The following is a 24451-nucleotide window of genomic DNA, read 5'->3' on the forward strand; positions in this document are numbered from 1 at the left end:
TACGAAAATAATAACTTTATCTTTCGCAAAATAATAATAAAAATAATAATATTAAAGAAAAAAACACAAATAAACATGTATATATACAATAAATATGGTTTAAAAATATTGCCGACAAAAAACATCAGCCGTGCCTCATAAATATTGATACAATATAGTTATGGAGAATATATCTATTGTTGCTAAAGCAGAATAAAATTGCATGTTCCCCAAGTATCAAAAGTACGACTTTTTAACTTCTTTTACCTTCTTCTCTTCTTGTGTAACTCTTACCATTAACGTAAGTAAGTACCACAATTTTCTAAATTACAGGTAGGAAAGACATCTTATATAAATTTTTATCCAAGAATTTCGTTGATTAGTGTGGTCCTTTAATGAACCCGAGCAAACTCTTTACGTAACCATTCAGTATCGCGATAATAACGTGGATCAGCTAATTTTACCATGGCTCTTTTGTAGGTAAAGTAGTATATGGTGGACACTAAACGGAAGTCAAAGATAAATCGAAAAAAACGACGTTATACTATATATTATACAACTTAATTTCTTTCAGCTGTAAAATAGCTGTAACCACTTAGAGATTGCATTATACACCTGAAGAGGATTAATTAATGCTGGGTTAAATCTTGAAGAATTATCCTTCGCGGGACTTGCTAACTGGCCAGGTTAAAAATCTATAAATTTGGAGCAACGAGGCTTAAAACTGGTAATCTAAACTACGTTTACACTTGAGCATATTTATCAAGATTCATGAGTCAATTTACCAAAAATAGAAATTTATACGTATTGCGTTTACAGTAAAGTTTGCAAATTTATACGCATTTAGCATTAAAACGATAAATAATAAAAACAGTAAAGGTCCAAAAAAATTTTCTCCGGATTTGTGTAAATCCATAATAAATGCTTGAATCAGTATAAATTTTCTAATGTACACGGACAAAAACGCATACCTTATTGAAAAAAAAGTCGGCAAAATTATTAGTCACTTACAAAATTTAGTCACTTTTTGCCGACTAAATTTTTGCATTTAGTTAAATTTTGCTGACCAATTTCCAGACAAAAATGAACAAAAAAACAACAACAAAAATGGTTATGTTTTGTTATACCTGATCCCTTTACTGGAAATTTTGATATAATATGAAAAAAAAAGAGTAATTGCATAAACTGATAAAAATTAGCAACAAGGAATAAAAAACGGCAAAAAAGGTGGTCGGCAAAAATTTTCGTCCGCAAAAAAATCACCAAAAAGTGGTGTTTGGCAAAGAAAAAAGAAAGAAAAGAAAGCGGCAAAAAAAGTTAGGTCAGCAAAAAAAGTCGGAAAAAATTAAGTCGGCAAAAATTGTAGTCGGTCATATAAAAGTCGGTAAAAATTTTAGTCAGCAAAAAATTTTAGTCACCTAGCTAAAATATAGTCAGTTTTTGCCGATTTTTTTCTGAAAAAGTTCAGTTATGAAGGAGAAAATTTAAGAAAGTTTTACGTTTTTGCACACGAGTGGAAACAGATAAAAACAGAAAAATCATTTCCGCTTCTAATCAATAACGTTGCAGTACAAAAAGTAATACAATTTGTCAGGAAAAATAACTAATATTTTCAACAAATTTTCTGTGACGAAAATTTTTTCTGGTAAAATTTTTTGCAATAAATGTTATTCCTCAACTAACATATTGCCAGAAAATACCTCCTGAAAAATGTGCCTGTCACATAAAAAGGGAACAATTTTTTCTATTTTTGCTTTGCCTGATAAAAACCTCTGGCAATTCATTAGGCATGCAATTTTAGATAAATTAATTGGAGAAAGAATAAAAAAACGAAGAATTACAATCCTGTATGCTTCTTGAAAAAGTATCATTGGGGACAAAATGATTTTTTGCCCAATACCTGGTTTTTAGTTAAAAGTTAAAAATTTACATATTATAAGAAAAAAACTCACCAACTCTTTGTATTGCATACAATGCTTGAAAGCTATCAATCCATATATATTCAATTCCATCTCCCCATTTCCGATGCTACAAAATATTAAAACAACAGTAAAAGACATGTTAGCAGTTGAGTTCAAACTGTATTGTAGCGTGTTCATCTGTGCCCCTCCCCTGTGGAAATACTAGCAGTAAAAATGTGTTTGAAGTAACATCAATTGATTTATAACAAGGTCTGGGTTTTGCAACTGCAGCTATGGTCTGGGAGCACCGTAGGCCAATTGCCATTGATCCCTTATTAATGGTTATTTTTGTTGTAACAACGGTTATAAAAATAGTATGTGACCTCACGGTCCGTTGCACAACATTTTTTCCAAAACACAAGTGTTGGTAGAAAGGATAATGTTGTGTCTACTGGCTACAACCTGGTTACTCTTTGACATATCACATCTGTTAATTATACATAATTATGCCTTACCATTGTCCATACATGAAGCGCAACTGATAAAGTTAAATACAGCACAATACACATGATGGTTGGTTTAAACTTTCGCACCAACAAAAATATCAATCCTGCTTGAAACACAAATGTGTTGAAGAACACCAAGAAAAGAACGATGAGAGCCAAAAGCAAACACACATCTTGAATTCTAAAGTAAAAATGTAGATACACAACAGTCTGATCTCCACATTGGTGAATTATAAAAAAGACCTTCCAGTGAAGAATTAAACATTATACATGTTAAGCCATGGCTTTGTTTAGATGCATCAAGTTCATGATTTACCTGAACAGTATAATTTTTAGGTTTTTTTAATTATCACAAATTTTATTATCATGAGACTAGGGTTGCAATTGTTGAAGTCTTGCCTAGTCACTTAACAATTCTTATACCTATCAATTTATGCCAAGCCAACCAAGCTCACCGATATATGTTCTGTGTTTTTGGCAAGTGTAAAGGAAACACAAGATATACATATATATACATCTTTTTTTTTTTAGTTTAGTTGCTCACTAAGTCATCTTTGTTCCAGCAAAGTTTCATAATCTGCTTTGCAGGACTAGAAAGTATTCGGAAAATTTTTGTATCAGCAAATTAGGGTAGGAATAGACTATTTTGGCTATAAAGGGTCACATTGGGAATATCCAGAGGGAAATATAGCCGTTTTTAGATGCAACTGGGGCTTTCAAACAAAGGAGCCATAACACAGTGCATGCGTTCTTAAATCAAACTAAACACAATATCTCCTGACATTACAAAAAATAAAAAATTTATTCATGAAGGTATCAATAAGCCCCAAGCGCCACATATAAGGGTCTGAAAGCTACTTCACACATAAAAAATACAATAAAGTAAACACAGTTTAGGAGCCGTTGACAAGAAATTTTTATCAAACAATCCAAACTTTATCTTTTGGAAAGGGGTTCAGGCTAATCCGTTATGTATCTGTTATACATTTTTTGGGAAAATTGTATCAATTACTGGTTCTTGGACACTCTACTTCAACAAATTTTAACGAAGTTGTCTGTTGTACTATTTGTAGCAAATTAGCAATTATGATTTCTTTCAAAGTTTTGTGCAGGAACATTGGAATACAAAGCTTGATTAATTAATGAACACTCCTACTACTAGAAAAAGCATGTTAGACCCATGCAGCTCTTGTTGATAGACAAAGAAATGTTTTGCTTTTGCACTCTAGTAGGTTCCCATAGATTCAACATTGGTGCTGTGCCATAATGAAAAAGTATGTTTTTTTAAATTTTTAAAAAGAAGGCAGATTTTCTCTAGAAACATTTATTAAAAATTAAAAAGTGCAATTGGGCTGAACTGCACTTTTCACAATTTATATGTGGCTATCGGCACCCTTGTGTATATATATTTAGGTCATTGAAAGTAGGTTTGATAGAATGTTTTCAGCTAAAAAATTGTTGTGACTATGGAACATAAGAGCAATAGGCTTCAATGTTAATAGCCTAATTAGGTAAATGGCAGAAATAAAATATTGATATTCCCATTAGCCATCTATCTAGTTTTTATAACATGTTCTGCTTTAAGAAAAAAACAAAAAAAGAAAAAGAAACAACTGTGCAGCAAGTAAGATATATTTTCATTGTTCAAACTGATACTGGCTAATTAGCTATATATGTAAATACTGACTTTGCTAACACGGCATGTCTCCAGCATAATAATATTAAATAAGATGGCTCTTACTTAGCCATATACTGTATAATTGGCCGATTAAATTTATGATGTCCTTGAAATGACAACACAATACCTTGAGGTTATGGAACATTGAAAAGATGTAAGTCTGGCACAAAGAACACAAGGGAGTCATAAACTATATCAAAGAAAAATATAGAAATTTGGGCTAAAAAATCTGTACCAGATAACTAGCTGTATATAAATTGCCATGCAAAGGTTTTTTGTTTTATTTTTTAAAATTTAAAGACAAGGGTGCTGACTCGCCAGAAACGCCACAAAAACCACGAGGCTGTCGGACGATTTCCAGCGCTTTGAAAAAAATTAAAATTTTGCACTGAGGAACCCAAATCAACATTTTTTTAAACATTTATTACCATGTATAATTTATTCTTTTAATGTCGAGCAGTGGAAGAGGGTGCCAATAAGCCGCAAACGCCCACATATATAAGGGCGAGCTTGTGGACTTTTCGAATTAAATTGACGGTTGTCCACCGAAAGCGCCTGCACTTTCCCGAACACGCCCGGAACATTCCCGAAATGCAACACCTTGTAACATAAACATGGCAGACGACAGTTGAAAGAACGCGCTGGAAGAGAAAGGAGGAAATAAAGTTTATATATAAGTTATTTATCAAGTAAATCTTATCAAAAACCATAAAAAACAGTTCTTTTAAGAACTTAGCTACCATATAGTTAGTTCATTTTAATTTTTATACTTTTTTAAATAATTCTTCGAGAGTAATTTATGGTGAATCTTTTTTTTTCGTGCATTGTTCGGGATTATGCGGGTTTTTTTGGGCAAATACCTGAATTTTTTTTAAAACGCCGAACTCGCCCGCACTTTTTACGGCGCATGCGGCTTATCGGCACCCTCATAGCAGTGGTAGTGGAAGAGTTCGGAAAAGAACTGTTTTTTATATCATTCGATAAATAGTTGTAATAAAATACCACAAATAATAAACTGAGAGTACAACGACAAAACCTTCCATAATCTCGACAAATATTAAACGAGAAAAATGAGTTTGCGTGCGTTGTATTTCAGGTGCAATTTGGACGGTTTTGGATGGGTCTACGCTTTTCTGGGCAGAAAACCTTGAAAAAAACTTGAAAAAACACCTGCTGCCGCCCTCACATATACACCGCTTTCGACGAGTCGGCACCGTCTTATTTAAAGATGTGAACACAGACAGTGTCCCTCTGATGATTGTCTATATTTTTTTTTTAAATTAAGAAATAATTTTGGAGTAAGACAGAGGAGGTTTAAGGGAGAAATAAGTTGTGGCAAAAAAGACAGTAAGAGGATATTTTATCGATGGTCTATACCCAAAAATTGATCAGAAAATCTTTAACATGTAAACTTTCCGCCGAGTTGTCAATTGTTAAAAAAACAAATAAAAATTAATTTCATACACGAATATAACAAGTATTACAACATCATTGTTTCGAAATAACTCTCCAAAAGCGTTGACAAATATATCGATGAACAATAAAAATAGTTGCAGATAAACGACTGGACGGTATCTTGAAACATGCATCCCTCTTCACTACTCCGGTGCCATTTTAATGCAAAACAACTGATTGTCCTGTTTGTTAAACAGAATCGTCCTGAACAAAAGAGATATTTTACAGTAACATTCTTACGAGTTTCACTAAAAAAAGCTTTTTAAAGTAATATGAAGTATTCTCAGGTGTTAACCCTAATTCTTAAAACGTGTGTAAAACAGTGCACATAGAAAGAAAAAACATTCAAAATTTCATTTTTGGCGCGGGCGCCAGACAGGTCTGGCGGGAAATGCAGTTTGTTTTGACCGCCGGACATACATTTAAAAATTAAGGCAACGTGATTGGCCAGAAAGTTTCGTCTGTTATTACAGTGGACACACTGTTTGTAAAAAAATTCATATACAGATAAATCTTTTTTTAAGGGAGAGCTAACCACACTAATTCCAAATGTCAAGCGCATCCCATTGGTGTTGGAAAACAATGATGTTTTGGTTGTTTCGATTGCAAAATGCCAGTCAAAACACCCGCCAAATTTTAATCATCTGGGTGTTGCGTTGGCTGAAATCACAAAAATCAAAAACTTGGGTGCACTGGTTGGACGTCTTTTTCTTGAATTATGACTATATCTTATTATTTTATCTGTTATTGATGTAGAAAATTTGTTGACTTGTTATCCATTAGCTAGCAGGCTATTTGTCTGTCATCACTCGGGAGTAGCACAATTATAACTTCACAAAAATCCGCTGTATGTGATAAATTATATAGCTATTAATACAATTTAACAGCGAAGCAAACTTCTATGGGCCATATCTTCCCACCCCTAATTTATTGAACTGCATTTTCCTTGCGGCGACGGTGTAGCTAGCTACAAATTCGCCTTATTTTAATAGGGGTTAGGCCAGGGAATTTATTTCATAAACCTATTTTTTTTATCTAGGCACAAGTCACAAGAGGCTTAAAAAATATTTTTTCATAAAAAAAGACAAAAAATTAAACTACTTAAATTGCTACAATGTGCTAGTTCTGTTCTGCCGGATTGCGAAAATGGCTTGTTTATAAACAGGCAGCCGGATTATGTACGCATGGCCCGGTTATGTTTTTTCCCCTGGTTATGTCGTGGTAACCGGCTTATGAACGCCACTATAAATAGCTGGCCAGGCAGGCTGTGATTGGCATTTTTTTCGAATTTTTGTGAACAAAACATTCTTTACAAGATAGAACACCCTTAAAAACTAGGCATGGCGAAAGAAAAAATCTCGACGTAGTTTTTAGTAGAAACTACATACATTTAAACATACATTTCAATATACTTTGAAGTAACTAAATTTTATTGAACCTTAATTAAACGCCCCCCACCAAGACGGATTTTTGATTAAACGCCCCCCTCTCTTCAGACAGGAGATTTTGAATAAACGACCCCTTCCTCTATCATAATACTCTTCTCTCTTCACAATATACAAAAAAATCCGTACAATACAGACGTAAAGACTACAAAACGGCCTCTATACAGGGCTCTTGCCTTAAAACACTCTTGAAAATCGCTTTCCGTTATGGAAAGGCTTAATAAAATGAAGGTTGGTCAAATCATTATACCCGGTGGATGTGCTAAGTATATATTTAAAGCTAAAGTCACAGAACTCTATGATCATTGGTTAAGTGATGGAGTGTATTAATATACTGAGGTCGGAAATATAAAGGCACCATCGATAAAAAGGCTTGTTGAGTGGATTCTCGAAGCGTGGTCTAGCCTTTAAAAGGAGAGTATTATTAATTATTTTAAGTGTTGTGGCTTAAACTTGGAATGGATGGAAGAATCCATTACCCCCAGCTTTTATTTGATCATTTACAGTAAGTATGATTTAGCCCATTAGTTGCTAAGGAAGAATAACATGGCTTTTGATTAGACTTACAGATATTCCTAAAAGCGCAATCTTTTAAAAACCCTTTTTTTATGAATTGGAAGTCTTCGTGATTGTTGGATTGCTTGGTATTATCTCCGGTACTTTTTGCAAACATATATAAAACATGTAAAAATTAGGGTGGAAACAGCAGTATAGGACTAGTTAACAGTGTAAAATTTTGTTTTCGGCTTTAACATTAGGAATTTTTACAAGAGTAATCGTTAAGGCTCGTAAAATTCTCATTCGAACGAAGCAGATGCGGCAAAGGAAAGAAATTTGATCGATCTTGATGGCAGAAGTAGTAATGAAGAAGACATTCAAATTGTATTAATGTACAAACAACAAAGTGTACATTTTATCAATTTTTGTTTTTGTAATAAATGCCCCCCCCCCCCCCCCCCTAAAACGCCAAGTTTTGAATAAACGCCCCTGGTGTTTATTTGATTGTTTACGGAATTTATTCTGCGGGAATTAAGTTGGGTGAAAAGTTATTAAACTTGTGAATCCCAAAATTTAGTAGTTGCCTCGAAATTTCGTTTCATTTAAGAACAACAACAACTTTGCCACCATGGCTATTTGCTCATCAGAAGTGTAGTGTATATAATAGCGGTTGGCCCTGATTATGTTTGTTCTATTAGAGAAATAATGTAAAAAACATAAGTCGGCCTGCCCCGCTATGTTCATTCTATAAGTCTCAAATAATATTAGACTGTTGTATCAAACCAGCCTGCCCTGATTATGTATCTTTTATAGTGCTAAATAATATTTTTAAACTGTCGTACATAATAAACCGGCCTGTCCTGATTATGTTGCCCTGATTATGTATTTTCTGCCCTATTCCTAACCAGGGCAAGCTGCTGTACATAATCAGGGCAGCTTTTATTATCCGGGCAGAACAGTTCAAGCCCTCACAATTTTTCTTTGTCACACTCGATAAAGGACTCCCATGTTATTTTCCATATTTTTCACTCAGTAAAATACTAAAAACAAAACAACAAAACCATCACTTAAAAAAGTCCTATATGACAGCAAAATAGCTACTAGCAATAACTAACTTTTACAATAACTTTTAAGTGATATATCATTTTATTACTAAGGACGAATACAGTGATTTTTGGGGGAAACCTGACTGCCGAAACAAAACAGCAGGGAGTCTGGGGGCAATTGTGATGCCCCTGTGGGTCCAGAACTAGTCCTTCAAAGAAGAGCTAGAGGATGAAGAGATTCAAGTCGCATCAGTTTGAGAACATGTAACTGTCAGTATTTGTAACTAAAAATTATGCAATAGTATTATAACAGGAGCAATAAACATCATTTTAAGAAAAATTTTATCTTGAAAATTTAAGTGAAATTCATTTTTTGGGATTCTCAGTTTGAATTCCCACTGGATACGTTGCTGGTCGTGGTCATAATGTCAACACCCAGTACAATTTCCTTTGACCTAAACAAGCCATTAACAAGTAAATAAGATCAATATCTTTAATAAGAGCTCCTACATAAAGGGAAAAACATCGAAGTGATTTTGATGTCACCAAGATGACCAATTTTTTTAGTAGTGGACTTGTAGAGAAGTTTCTTGTATATATCAACAACATCAGTGAAATTTCTGGTTTTGTTGCTCCATACGAAATTCACAGTTAGGCTCAACCAACAAAACCAGGGACCTCATGATCCAGGTATTTGTGGTTCTCTTGATCAAGGAATCCTGTACTATAGTATAGCAGTTTTAACCAAGTTAGTACTTTGGATTCACAGGGATGCCTAAACAAAAAATGACGCATTCAATTTCACATCATTCCTGATGAAGCCATACATTAAACATTAAAACCATTTTATTACTTTTACAAAATTTGTAACTTGTTTATGTGCACATTTGATTTCCAGCGAAACTTAAAATTTGTTTCACTAGTGACCTCACAACTCAACAGGTTGCCTAAATCTTTTAGTCTTCACAGCAATTGTAAAAAAAAAAATTAGGCATGATTTGTAAATATAGAAACAAGTTTCAAGCAAAAATAGTAAGAATGTTGCATCTGATTAAAAAAAAACAAATTTTTCACTGGACCATTTTTTTGACAGACATTTCAGAAATAAGCCTGGGGGGTGGGAAACAAAATAAGAAAAACCTAAATTATTTAAAAAGGACAAATCTACTTTCAACAGATCAGAGATTATCAAACATGATAATTATTGATATCATAAAAATAGAATAAATAGAAAAAAGGTAAACATAAATAGAAATTAAGAGAAAAGCAGATTAACATATACATAGCATAAGAAACACAAGACTGGAAATGCTTAAAAACTTAAACATATTAGGCTTAAATGGATGATTTTTCAAGAAATATTAAGCCTGTCTTACAATAGAAAAGAATGTGTAATAATATGTCATGGGCATTTTGAGGTTAACTTATTTGGATGTAAAAGGTAAACTTTAAGTTTGTACTTTTCTAGCCACCCGCCTACAGTGTTAACCTATTCAAGTTACAGTCTGAGTGACCCAGTTTAAAGGCTGGAGGTGGGATGCCTTACCCCTGCAACTTTTGAGCTTCTAACCTTATAAGTTTCTTGGCATGTAACACCCATTATTAACTAACTAACAAAGATGGCAGCTTCATTTTCACTCTTGCTCACATGGCTAATTGACGATATTAGCAAAAATTCAAAAATATAATTGCTGCAATGCACCAAGAAAGCTCTAAATAGTGTCAAATTACATCTGCTGACAATGTATAGTCAGATTTTAAGATTTTTAACTGGCTTTTAAGCGTCTTGCAGCTATTATAGGGTGCACAGATGAACATATTTTATGAAAATGCGATAAAGGAATAATATTTGTATGTGTACACTTCGAGGCATAAAATATGCACCTTTAGAGCTGTAATAACAATAAAAAAACGCATAGAAGGGCTGTTATTATCGTTGGCCAACTGCTGATGGTGCAAATTTATATATTTTTTATATTAGTCAACACCGTATAGATTAAAACTTAGCCTACAAGTTTAAGTAAACTTTGGGAGGTAATTAGAAGTTATAGAAAAACCCTGGGATAAGGCTTAAAAAATCTGAGTATACAGCTTTTGAAATTGTGTCCACATCAACTTTATAAAAAAACAGTTTATAAGCACTTATTGTTAAATAAAATCTTGGAGGAAAACATTAATTAACATTTTACTTGCTTTCCTGTTTTGGTTTTAAATTTTGAAGGTAACCTGAAAACTTTTATTTTAAAACTAAATATTACAATAAAATCAAAATACTACATTGCAAACAAGGCCTTAAATACTATATGTTGTTATAAAATGTGTGAATGCATAAATTGCTGTAGCGAGTTTCCCAAAGTTATCCATTAAATTCAAAAACTACTTCCTCAAAATCTATTTAGTGGAGGAAAGGAAATACAACATTTTTCTGATTTAAGCATATTACAACATGGTAACAGTCTCAAAATTTTGTGTAAAGTTCACAGTCCTTTTTTGTAGTTGCTCGAATAAATAGAATGCAAAGAATATATTTGTTGCGAGTGAAAAATGCAGTTCACACTAGCGTAAGTTTAGATATGAAATTGTAAAATACTCTGAGGACATGTGATCTGTCTGGCCATTTAAAAAAAGGTTCTTTTTTGAACCCCTTAATTTGCATTATTTAAAAAAAGAACAATTAAGTGTACACTTTCCAACCCAATTATCCTCCCCCATTCTTTCCTAATGTCCCAACCAACCCAATCTTCTTATCTCCAATGCTATTAATACTTAGCCTCTTTCTTAGCTTGTATGAACTTTTCTAACTTTTAAACTGGTGTTACATATCCATCTAACAATTTTTTGAATCATTTCTTTCTAAAACTTGAAAAACAAATTATAATACATTGCCTCCCCATCGCATTAATTTTTCATTTATAACTCTGTGTTTTGTTCTAATATTATAAATGTGTTCATATGAAATTTAACGCCGTATTTTGTTCTTAAACCACAAAACATGATCGAATAGAGCTTAAAGGACGCTGTATTCTAAATATATCAAAACAGTCCTATGGAGCTTATTAATGTCTTATTTTAAACCCCTTGAAACTGTCGATTTAGTTTACTTTTAGCAGTTGATCTTGTGCATGAAGTTTGTTATTTGAAAGAAAGCATATTGAATGGCTTTTGTTTAATTAAACAAAATAGTTTGTTGTGTTTGTATTGAATATGCACTGCTGATATCATCAAAATTCCTGAAACAGCCTATATTTTTTTGTTGTGTTCATTTTCCTTTTAATGTAGCAGAAAAAGATGTCTTATTTGTTGACTTTTACGGACATTACAGCATGTTGTCAGTGCATTAAATAAGATGCCATTACATTGCAGTTATAACTTTGAGGCAGTTATATCTAGGAAAGGGTGGTGAGATCAGTTATTTTTCACTTATTTCTTAAAGCTAGAGGAACCCACCCTTTTGGAAACAGACAGGTTGATGACTTCGATGATCGAAAAACATTACACCAATATCTCTGTAACCAAAAAAACAAAAGTACATAATCCTATACATTTTCTTGATCAATGTTTCAATCTTAAAACAATTCTATACTCTGACGTTTGTTTACTGACATCATCCCTGCTTTATCTGTTTGTGACATTTACAAAGTGGCAGTTTTATCTTGGCACTTTTTAAAAAGGTCCCTAAGTTTTTTATTTATTGCAAATTCCAACAACCTTTCATCTAATGAAGCAATTTAATTCAAATTATTTTGCAATGACTTGGCTGGAAAACAATACAAATTTTAGCCTGCAAAAGCTGGAAAGTAATTCCAGCAAAATTTGAAAATGAAGGTTTTTGATTTGTAGGTTCTGTATCAATTTCTTTACCCCTTAGCCCCAAATTAAAGAGGAGGGTTTTGGTTGTTATCAAACTATATGTACATGCTAAGTATTTCACTTGACAATCTTGTTGTTTTATGATTTGTATATATATATATATATACCTGTTTTCAGAAGACTTTTAAGTTTTATTGTTCTTTTTAGGTACCATGAATAATCAAATGAAAATACTTGTAGGTGTAGTCGAAAATAATATGTATACAGAAAATATAGACCAAAAAGTACTTTGTGATAATGTTAATAATATAAACAAAGGTATAAAATATAAGCCAGTGGTAAGAGATAATAAGTGTATTAAATGTGAACAAGGGTGTTGTGATAAATTGTGTGACAAAGAAAATAGACTTCCGAGCAAATATAGTAATAATGGAATGAAGACGCCAACAAAACTTAAAACACTACCAGATCCTATGACTCCAACATCAAACTTAAAGATGTTAGTAAGTGCTGCCAGTGTATTAGCACCAGCACAATCAACTATAAAGGAAGAGAAATGTCATGACGATAGTGAAAATATGAAAAAAATGTTAGACAATATAGCTCCACAAGTGAAATTAAAGAAAGGCGAGTTGATGGGACGAAAAGAAAAGAGTTTGGGATTATTATGCAAAAAGTAAAAAATAATGTTACATTATTTAAGTAATGGTTTAAATTTTTCCGTAGAGTTCTTTTTATAAAAAAAAGGAAACTTTTTCTTTAAAGGTTCATGATGATTTACCCTGAGTATTCCCCAAATGGAACAACAATATTATTAGATGATGTGGTAAAAGCACTTAGTAAGTCCTTTTTTGATGTTTAGTAGATTTTCTAGAGCATGACAACTTTCCAAAGCATACTGCTCAGTGCAGTATCACAAGCAGACTTCACTCACTTTACGGCTTTTACGAATGTTCTTAAACTGCTCTCTAACGAAAATGTGCTAATGTGCATATGTGATGCAAACATAAAACTAAAGCATTTTGTGATTCAAGATAACGAAAAAAACAGTTAAAAAATTTTGTCTTGAGATGTTGAAAATAAAATTATTAATTAAGGCCTCATGTTTGTAAAATTAGATTCCTTAATTTCAAGTTGTTCTCTTCGCATAGCTTGATATTTTTTATTTTGTGTTGAAGAGTAGTTAATACCTTCAAAAGTCTTAAAAACTTTCTGCAGAAACGTAAACTTAATTTTAGGACTGCAAAGGCACTTTTTACAAGAGAAAATTGAAAAGTATAGTGGAAAGCGGAGTTTAAAAAAAATAGCTGCTACACTCAGTGCGATATTTTAATAAGTTATAATATTTACATTTGTTTATAAATCACTTGTGTAGGTATTGGTCGTAGAAGAGTTTATGATATTGTTAATGTTCTTGAAAGCATGGAAATGATGGTCAGGCAAGCCAAAAACAAATACCTTTGGTTTGGTAAAAGTAGACTTGAATCTACCTTGACAAAATTGAAGGTAAAATTTTGCTGTTTTACCAAGGGTTTTTTGCCTTTTGTTTCCTCTACTTGTTCACTATATATTATACAATAAGTATGTACATTTTAAAAATATGTGAGAACACTCCTATATAAAAAAAATCTTGTGGTGCTAACTAACAACCACTTTGTTTCCTATTTCATGTTCATTGTTTTTTGAAAGAAATTGTGGTTGTGACTAGAACTTCTTAATTTCAACCATTAGGCCCCAATTAGAAATTACCAATGCTATAAGTAACACTTTAAAAACACTTTATGCGAGGATTGTTTATATATCCAAGACTCAGAACTTCTTATAAAAGTGGTTGCAATGAACAAATACAAAAAATAAGAATAAATTAAAATCTCTATAATCTTTATTTTACTGCCTAAAACATCCTTTTTGTTATTTTTTTAGGCTTTAGCTCTTCGTGTTTATGGTCCTAATTTTTGTTACATTCTTAAACGTTACCATCATATCCTTGGTCTAAAAGTAAGTATTTTGTATTTTTTCCTCTACTTTTTGATGTGGTGGGTAGGATTAAACCAACATCTGCGGGAAAATTCTTTGTAACAACTTCAGTGTGATGTTAAGCAACCTAAAGTCCTAGTTGTTATTACAATAAGTTGAGTTAAACCTCCTTGGATAAATATATACTTTTCAACCTACTTTTTTATGAAGATGGTGACAACCTGAATATTCACTATTGACAACTAAGTTTTAGTTTAACAGGATTGTACTAAACACATGCAACAATGCGTTTTTGTTATTGTAAGTATTTTTTATGCTTAGTCAAACGCAAAAGTTGAAGAAAAATATACCCATCTCAAAGAAGGTCAAGAAGCAGCAGAACCTATAAATGGTAATTTATGAAATGTATATATTTAGCTGTTGTTTAGTTCATTTTAGTCTCATTTGAGCTTTATCACTAATCATAAATAAGTTTTTTTATCCTGATAAAATTAATGACAATTCAGTGGCAGCTGATATGGTGAAGTTTATTCATGCCCACTTTTGTTAGCATTCATCTTGATTCATTTTTGCCCAACAGCACTTGTTTTATTACTTTATACTGTTTAGATGCCACGAATCTAATAATGGATGACATCATTTCATACGACCTAAATAGACGAGAAAACAATCGGTCACTAGGAATATTATGCCAGAAGTTCATTATGCTTTTCATGGTCGCTCAGGTTAGTGTCCAGATGAAATATTTTTGTTCATGTTTTGTCGTTGTGAAATAATCTCATCTATTGCAAAATTTTGTTATTAATATTTTTAGGAACGAATTGTTACGTTAGACAGGGCTGCAAAGCTGTTAATCACCGAACCAGATGAAGGACCTGCTAAGTATAAAAGTATGTGTTATGAACATTGGACTTTCTTATAGCTAAAACTTAACTTTTTTAAATCGTAACGATTCCTGACTTATTTCTGGTATATTTTATCTACGCAGCGAAAGTCCGTCGACTGTATGACATCGCGAATATTTTGACAAGTATCAATTTTTTGGAGAAATGCGTATCGTATGAAGATGCAACTAAAAAAGCTGCTTACAAATGGGTCGGCGTTGATTTGAATTCCATTAATTCTGGCGAAGGTGTGTGTTTTGAACTTCTCTTTCTAAGAAGCATAACCGCAGGATTTTTCTTAACCTTCTCTGGTATACCCACTTGTTTTCACAAAGAGTACGATTTTCGTGAAGTTCTGTTTTAATTGCACGCCTGGTGAGAAATAAATAACCAAGTAGCCGTCTAAATATTCACTTTCACTTTTTGCAGATACAAATAAAGCTTTCGAAGCTCAAGAATTTTCAATGACGCGACATTCGCTGCTATCTCAGTTGCCAAGAAAACAACTCGGTATGCTTTTCTCTTTAATGTTGTGTGGTTCTGTTGCGTTAAGTACACGTCTACTATGTTTAACACGTGTGGCTGCTTTAGAAACTGGTGTCAATCAACGTAAGTTTCATTGCCGTTCAGCGTCAGCCCATCAGTTGACTTCCCCTGGCACTCAACTCCAAAGTACAGGAAAATTAAAGTTTCCACGAACCTTCTCTGCTACAATGGTCAAAAACGAGGGTAAAGAACAAAATATTGATGGATTTGATGTGGAGAAATGGAGTTGTGGATCTGCTTCCCCTGTTGCAACTGCTGGTTGCAAAGAAGGTATTTTTTTCTTTTTCTTTGTTATTATGTGCCTAATGTTAACGTTTGTGCCTTTACGGCGGCGAGATATGGTCGGGAACTTCGGTACCACGTCGGTTTTTAATAAGCATTTTTTTACGTCTAGACTTTACGTAGGATTAACACGAAGCAAATAGTGAATGGCAAATTCGGTGGTATTTTGCTTTCAAATATCTAAGAAAACACTTTTTAGAATTCAAAACTAAAGAGTTATTTATCCTGTCAGGGTTTTCCAAGAATAAACACTGATGATGCGTTCTAATTAGTTAAAAGCGTTAAGTGAAACACTCCGCTTCACTCCATAAGAATTGTTTCTTCTTCGGCAAAACATTTTTTTTAAGTAAAATTTAAATACACGAAACTGTGCATGCTCGGATTCATTTCGCTGTCCAATTCGCTTCGTGGAACTCCACTTTAAGATACCTCTGTGTGACATGATAGTTTCATTATGCGATAGCATTAATATAGGGGACGGGGTACTAGTCAGAAGAATCCGTCAGGAAACTTTCTTTAGAGACAGCTTAAGTCAGGTAAAAGTTTATTTGTTATACTTATTCCGTTCATTTGTTTAGATAAAGAAAAGCAAGACAGCCCCAATGAGAGTTTATTTAAAGAAAAATTACGATGCTTACAAGAGGAGTTTCCAGATAAATTGCCAGCTAATCATATCCTTTTCAAACGTTAATAATACAATTGAAGCAATGCATGTACTGTTGGGAGTTTTTTTCGGGGTTTATAACGGTAACGTGGGATCTACCTCTATGGTGGAAATTCTATATTTACCGTAACATATACAGTAATTGACCAGGTCACACGCCCAAGAACCAAGTAGTTTCAAAGTATATTTTATCGAAACCATTTTTCCTATAATTTCACCTAATAGATTCATTACTGTATGGTATAGTTAAAAATTGTTCATTTATTTGTATGATATGCGATTATTGTGTTCTGTCTTCTTTTTTCCTTAACTGATATTTACGTCTGGTCGACCTGCTAAACATTGATAACAAACCTCGCTCGCTTCGCCGCAGTTTATCAACCGACTTCGAGGCGGACAATGATGCTCCTGCACAGAAGAAAGCTAAGTTAGTGGATCACATTATCACTACTACAAAACCAGGCGAACCTGCGACTCAACCACCATCTGCAGCCGTGAACAAACATGTCAGCCCGGTTGCACAAGGTGTTGTTAACACAGGACCGTTGTATTATGCAGCTCTAAAGCCGTTGTTGTCGTATGCTGAGCTACCTACATCTTCCGAGGCTTCGAAATCCCATATAGGGCCGGCCACAGCAAGTCAATTAAAGCTTCGGGAAAATGGTAAATGGCAGCAGCCAGCGTATTTGACCATACCCGCTCATTTAAAGAAATCTGGCAATGTCACCACTGAAAGTCAAAGTATTTCTCCTATGTTAATTTCCCCAGTTGGTAGGCCTATTTCGATGACGAAAAATGGATTGTACCAAATTATCCCAGTGCAATGTCAGCCGTATTCTGAAAATCGGGAAGGATCTATTCTGCGGACCTTTAACGTCCCTCTAGTTGTGAACCAACAGCCGCCAACAATGAAATCTTCGTCTGCTAGTCCTGTGACACCTATTATGATGAGAGCACCGGTTGTCACAATGCCTTCTCCGTCAGTTTTAATTTCACCGAAAACCGTTTTACGCAAAAATATTTCAGATGCTACCCTTCCAACAACTCAAATGAGCGAAAACTACACGGAATTTGTGACTCCGCCTCATGTTTTTATTCGTGGTATTGCCGGTAAGCCACCAGCCAACCCAATCATATTTCCAAAGATGACGCCAGAAACTCCGTCAACTGAGCCATATCCGTCACTTAACGCAGTGACGAGAAAACTGATGTCGTTACAACAAGAAAACGTATAGTCTTCACGGAAATAGGCCTTTTTTAAATTTTATGACGGTAGGCAAGTTTAGGTTTAAAATTGGTTTTAAATCTACAAGGGTGTGATTTTATTCCCTACCCAATGATACCTTTTTTACTTTTAGTGAAAATGTTATTTGTTAGAATTAAACGACTTTTTATTCGTTCGTGCTGTTTTAGCCAAACGTTTTACGATTTTAGACTTTTTTTTTTGATTTATGCACTAACCAAGGGCGTAGTCATTGGGGGCAGGAAGGCCCACCCACTTTTTCCCCAAAAATACTAAACTCTTACAACCTTTTGGTTTAGTGTCTTTGCTTTCTAATTTTCTCTGTCATAACAACTACCAAATTAGTAAGCAGTGGTTTAGAATGCTCAAAAGAAATGACTCATTTTCTGTAGACTGAACTTGTTGCTATGCCACCTTAAAAATGTCGAGTCTTGTAACAACGTATCTGTGTGTTGCTACTTAGCTTGGTGCTAAAAGCTTTTAACAAGAGATTTATTAAAAAAACGTTTTTTCTTTTTGAATTCGTGATAACATTTGTTACGTATTTCTAACACCTCAAATTTAACGACAACTTAGTTTTTTAGCATGTGTATATGATAGGATAATCAATTTTTCTCGAAATAATTCAATGTTTATTATTATTTCAATTGTAATGTAACTATTCAATGCGAAGGATTTTATAAATTTTAGACAACGAAAGTCGGTGTGTTTTTTCTACCATTTTTGTTTGCAGTCCATCGACCTCCGTAATGCTTTCTTTAAAAAATAGTTGACGCATCAAATATTTTAAAGCTTCAAAGAATAATAAGGCCATTAAAAGAATTCTTTTCAAAATCTTACCAACATAAACACATCATAACAAATCCACTCGACTCGTTCCTAATTTGAAGTTATCTCTTGCCTGGGAAAGAGGGTGAACTCACCAACGAAGAAACATAATCTATTCTTACGCTATTACGACATTTTGTATTCCGGATAAAGGCCTAGTTGTCTCATAACACGTGTCCACGCGAGACAACAAAGCTCTCTTTATACATACACATTTAAAATGCGAATTTGAATGAGTTGTGCAGGTGTTACATTGAATTAGCTTTAAATTGCTCAGATCTACATTTGAATAAATGTTGGCCTGATTGAAAATACGGTTTCTTTGAAGTTTATTTGTAATGCTCATTTATCCCCTTGCCCAGTTACTTTCGAGAGTTCTTATACCGCGCAAAGTTGACATTTTGTTCTCCTCCGGAATTTTTTTATCATACATGTGCATCGTTGAGTAGAAACTTTTGGAGGGTTACCTTTTACGGTGAATCATGCTGCTAGGAAGTAACGACCTGTTGGTGATCTGCTTGATAAAAATAGTAAAAAAATCTTAATAGATCTGTTATGACACGTTACTTCGTTCTTGTGTGAACTATATTTGTGTATGTATATATAGAGACATTTTTCTTTGTTTTTCCTGTTAACAGGTCCTTCTTTCAAATTACTAATTAAGCATTTTAAAAATGGATTTTTATAGCAACGCTTATTTGACAAACGGTAATTACCAAGCCGCCAGCAAGTGAGCACTGGTACAATAAAATTTTTGTTTTCGGGTCAGATACTTAACTGGTAATTATTTGTAGCGTACCCGTTAAAAAAGTATCAACGGTGGAGTGTTATTTTTTTGTTAGTATAATCATAGTCATAAGAAAAAGAGGTGGTATAATCATTCATAAATGCGGTGTTTTAGTTGCATGTGTTCAAACGTAAAACATAATCAGTTCTGGATATACTTGTAACTAGACATCGAAAGTTTCTTGCAAAAAGTATATGTTATTTTTATATTCAGACAATATAGTCTTATACATTTAATTTACTTGCAGATAAAGTTATTTTAATATTTCTCATTTTATATTTACCCCCTGGACCCAATCTATTGACGTTTTAGAATATCGAGCTAGAAAAAGAACTAAATTTTATATCTTGTTGTTCGAAAGAAACGTGGTTGAAATTCAGTTCAGCAGACCCGTTCAAGCCTTAACAAGGCTGAAGAAGTAGAAAGAAGCAGGCAAGAGTGTGTGCTCTATATAAAGCCTAGCTGACTACTGAAGGGTTTCTGTATTTACGTTATAGAGCCATTATAAACACAAGTAATGGAATTATTATGCAACGAAGGATGTACACCAACAAGCGTTCAAAGAAGTTACTTGGATTCGAACTTATTAAATGACAACAGAGTGCTAGAAAGACTTCTAAAACTGGAGGATCACTATATTCCTCGTTGTGACTATTTTAAAATTGTACAAAAGGAAATAAAACCACACATGAGAAAGCTAGTTGTTACATGGATGTTCGAGGTATTTATTATTTTAATGCTATATTGAAAGTTAATAATTATGTTTTCATATATTTTCGAAAAAGGCATTTTAATATTGATAACTAGGAAGTCCATAGCTAGCTCTTATTATTACCAAGGTATAAATTTTGACTTATTTTCTCTTAGCTTTCTCTTTTACCATTTTAACAACCAATTTATATCCATAATTGTATTCTTCACGCATCAACTCATTTGGTACTTCACAGTAATTTTAATATTCAACGTGGGAATACGGTGGAATTTCAATTGTTGCAGAAAACAAAATATACAAGTTTTTATTACTTCATGAGAAGACTGCATCAAATATGAATTCCCATTGCTTAATTTGAAATATGTTATAAGTGTTTTAATATTGTATGTTTTTCCTTTAGGTATGTGAAGAGCAGAGATGTGAGGACGATGTGTTCCCGTTGGCTGTAAACCTACTAGATCGTTTCCTCTCTGTTGTCAGTATTCGAAAAACCCAATTACAATTATTAGGAACTTCATGCATGTTTTTATCTTCAAAATTAAAAGAAACAATACCCCTAACGGCTGAAAAATTAGTTATTTATACAGACAATTCCGTCGGTTTAGAAGAATTACTGGTGAGTTGGTGCCTGTGGATTTGTTTTCTTGAAAAATATCACTGGTTGTTTTTTCTGACTTTTACCTTCCTCATGCCGTAAGCGGCCTTCATTTTTTAAGGACCTGTAGTTATGTGACCACACACCCACTGTGAGTAAAAAAAAGCAAAAATGCTGCAGAAAGGACCTGTATTTTGCAGAAGGCATATTCATACCCATGAGATTTGCGTCAGGTTATATTGTTGCATTGAAAATATTTATCTTCACTTGTGTTCAAAAATGATTTGTTTACATTCGCGTTTCGTTGCAATTATAAACTCAAAGACGTTCATATCTGAAAACAATAAGCAAAACACATCATGCCGACACAACTGGCGCCTCGGTTTTTTATTTTTTTTTTAATTTCCGGTGCATATAGTTTAGATCTATATAGGAAAAAAATGTAGGTGGTAAGAAGAACTGCTAGAAAAAAAGAAGACACTTTTTAGTGTCGTTTTTGGCTTTCGTTTTAAAACTTGCGGTTTTTGTTTACCGAGTAATTTAAGTTGAGTGCCAAACAGAAATAATTGTTACTCATCACTTCGCTTCTTTAACGAGCCTATCAAGAAACCGACATGTTTTAACCATTCCACTGGTTTTCCGACAAGAATACTTTAAAACAGGATCATAATAATAAAAGAATTTTCTCTTATAATTCCACAACGACATAAAATGAATTAACATCGGCTGTATTAGCTAACCCGCATAATAATCTTTCACGCAAGATTTTTTTTTCTTTTTTAGCACGGGGCATGTCTAGACCGATGTTTTATTATTTTGTTTTTAGAATTGGGAAGTCTTGGTTCTAAATAAATTGCGTTGGGATATCGCGGCAATAGTACCAAACGATTTTCTCGAATATTTGTTATCGCGTATAAAACTTCCTGAGTGTGTTGACGCGGATTATATCAGGAAACACACGCATACTTATATAGCTCTTTGTTGTACAGGTAAGAACTTTTTTATTAAATTGTTTTTTTGATCTGTCTTTCAGAAAAAACTTAGTACATGTCCGGTCGGCGATACCTGTTTTTAAAAATGTCATACATTCTCCTCGTTGCTGTGGTAACAGTTAATTCTCTCAAGTTAACTGGGTAAATAAGATATTGCATTTAATAATATTTAATTGAAGTTATGTTTATTTCTGACGTAAGTAAGTGGATTTCTAATCGTCCATGGTCAAATAACCTCTGTACTTTGGTCCTTTTAATGAGTTGTAAAAAAATTCAACAATGATAAAAATATTCGTCTTTTTAAAGAACTGACACTAGAGAAATTTAGATTATGAATTATGTAGCCCACCTTAATTACAAGAAAAGACAATATTAAAAGTGAGAAAAAGTACAATGTTCCCTTCTTTTTTTTAATTTTTGGAACAACAGGATTGTTTTGTATTGGCTTACTAATAAAATTGGTACTAATTATGGTAATGTCTTTTAATGTGTGGAATTCACTTGAGTTTTAGTTGTTAAATAGAAGTCTCTTTTAATGGGTGGATTCACTTGAGTTTTAGTTGTTAAATATAAGGAACAGTCCAATTAAGATTTTTTAATATTTATTGTGCATATAACAATTTTAATTATTTTTTGTAGCCTTTTTTGCTTTCTTTTTTTGCTTTCTTTTTTTAATTTTTATCTTTGATGTTATTCAATTTTAAATTTTGTTGGTCAACCAAACTGTTAATATTTGCCTGAGAACTAAACATTAAGCAGAGCCTTAGCAAATAATTTATTTTGTTTAATAAAAATAATAAAAATAGATTTAAGACCATTTATTATCTTTTTGCCTGAAAATTTTTTATTTTCATACATTTTTTGTACAACATCTGTATTTGTAAGAATTTCCACTTTCTATTTATTCTCCTTTCAATTTCTTTTGTTTATTTTTTAGATTTTTTATTTTCAAACTTGAACCCTCCTTCCATGATAGCTGCTGCTGCTATATGTGCAACCTTTCATGGGCTGCGCTTTCAATTTGGTTCGCTATGCCCATCAAAATATGAACTTATACAAATGATAACCGAAATAACAGGGGTTGACGAGGTAAGAACATGCTATTTTGAACAAAAAGGTCAGAGCTTAGAATGCCATTATGTGGTTAGGCTGCTATGCCTGCACTTGTGTGGTTAAGTGGTCTTGAACGTTTTTGTCCATTTTTTAATTGTAGTGATGTCAACTAAATTTACATCTTTTTTTTATTCCAGGACTGTCTAATTGAATGCCAGCAAAGAATGGAGGAAGTGATACGAGTTAGCCTAGAGAACAATCTAAACTCTGAACAAAATAAACTTAGCTTAAAACAACAACAGCAACAACAACCACTCACACCAACAGATATACAAGATGTTCATTTTTAAGTCGTGGTTTTGAGATGGTTGGTTTGTCAACTGAAAGCAGTTGAAAGGTGTAACCTGAATGCGTCGATTGAATGTTGGTCAGCCAACGACATAATGGTTGGCATTGAAAGTTACAAAGCTCTACAGCATTGGTTTATATGCAGAGCAAGCTGCCTGAAAAAGCAAGGTTACCAATGTTCATTTTCATTTTTCAGCTTTTTTCAGGGTAAAATTTCTACTAGAATGTTCCATTTTTACTTTTATTGGCATATTTTTGCATAGGGCTTTTTTAACAAAAACATTCAGTTTATTTATTAAAACGTTTAAAAGGTGTTGTATCATATATTTATTTGTCATCCTCTGCAGAGAGAGAAAGCTGTCCTTTGATAAAAAATTCTAGACAAGTAGCTTTTAGTTTAGTTTAACTTTAAATATTCTTAGTCAAAGTTTATCAACATTTGTGAAAAATTGAAAATTGTGCCAAAATTTTTAGTCAATTACCCACCATTATATTTTTTCCTGATAATTTTTTTTTATTTTAATAATAAAAAGAAAAGAAGTTTTGCTGGTTCATTTCTTCTATAAAAAAAAACCTGAGTGTGTGAGACCAAGCATTTTACTGAAATCTTGTTATTTTTACGTTCTATACTCGACTTGAGATTTTATGCAATATATTGTTGTGACCAAGGATGATACTACTAAAAATAGACTAAAAACATGATATTTTGGTGTTGTTTTTCTTGTTAGCCATTGCCTTACTGTCCCAATTTTTTTACCAGAAGATCGAGAGAACTCTAAAAAAATCTATTTTCTTCCACTTGTCTTATTAAAGAACAGGAACTGTAAGTTTTCATGATCAAGTTTTTTTTATTTAATTTTTTATTTATTTATAGCTGACCCTGCACTAGCATAGACTATACACGTAGGGTACCCAATTTGTCAGAAACCTAGTACTCGACTTCCAGCAAACCATTAAATGATATATAAATAACTATATTACGATTCTTTCTACACTCAAAATTTGAAACCAATACAGCAATTTATTGAATGTTACCTAGAATTTCGTGTAAATCTGGGAAAAATTTATTTCTGTGCCCTGAAAATTTGGTCAGGACAACCCACTCTGGTCTACTTCCAACCACAATGGTAACAGAAGTAAAGTAAATTTTTAGAATCGTAATCACTTATTTAGACTCTGATATGTTTCCTGGTTTTTATTTTCGTTTCTTGTTGAATCTATC

The 24451-nt window shown here is 33.0% G+C and overlaps 3 protein-coding genes across 3 annotated transcripts; 2 read left to right on the top strand and 1 right to left on the bottom strand.

Annotated features, from left to right (window-relative positions):
- On the bottom strand, positions 1-5785 carry LOC130656050 (transmembrane protein 138-like). Its single transcript, XM_057458885.1, has 4 exons — positions 5529-5785; positions 2396-2567; positions 1932-2007; positions 1-481 (listed from the first exon to the last, which is right to left on the bottom strand). The coding sequence occupies exons 1-4, from the start codon at positions 5651-5653 to the stop codon at positions 372-374; spliced, it is 483 nt and encodes a 160-aa protein (XP_057314868.1). The 5' UTR covers positions 5654-5785; the 3' UTR covers positions 1-371.
- A 6739-nt stretch (positions 5786-12524) lies between these two features.
- On the top strand, positions 12525-18613 carry LOC130654881 (transcription factor E2F8-like). Its single transcript, XM_057457531.1, has 12 exons — positions 12525-12994; positions 13084-13157; positions 13694-13824; positions 14242-14316; positions 14617-14686; positions 14905-15020; positions 15110-15185; positions 15284-15427; positions 15609-15689; positions 15771-15995; positions 16586-16677; positions 16992-18613. Exons 1-12 carry the CDS (start codon positions 12531-12533, stop codon positions 17904-17906), a joined length of 2463 nt encoding a protein of 820 aa, XP_057313514.1. The 5' UTR covers positions 12525-12530; the 3' UTR covers positions 17907-18613.
- A 1255-nt stretch (positions 18614-19868) lies between these two features.
- LOC130655789 (G1/S-specific cyclin-D2-like) lies at positions 19869-23931 on the top strand. The gene is made up of 5 exons (XM_057458588.1): positions 19869-20250; positions 20642-20857; positions 21663-21825; positions 22766-22917; positions 23079-23931. Exons 1-5 carry the CDS (start codon positions 20047-20049, stop codon positions 23229-23231), a joined length of 888 nt encoding a protein of 295 aa, XP_057314571.1. The 5' UTR covers positions 19869-20046; the 3' UTR covers positions 23232-23931.
- The last annotated feature ends 520 nt before the right edge of the window (positions 23932-24451 follow it).

This window comes from Hydractinia symbiolongicarpus, chromosome 8 (genome assembly GCF_029227915.1).
Source record: "Hydractinia symbiolongicarpus strain clone_291-10 chromosome 8, HSymV2.1, whole genome shotgun sequence".
Classification (NCBI taxonomy): Eukaryota; Metazoa; Cnidaria; class Hydrozoa; order Anthoathecata; family Hydractiniidae; genus Hydractinia; species Hydractinia symbiolongicarpus.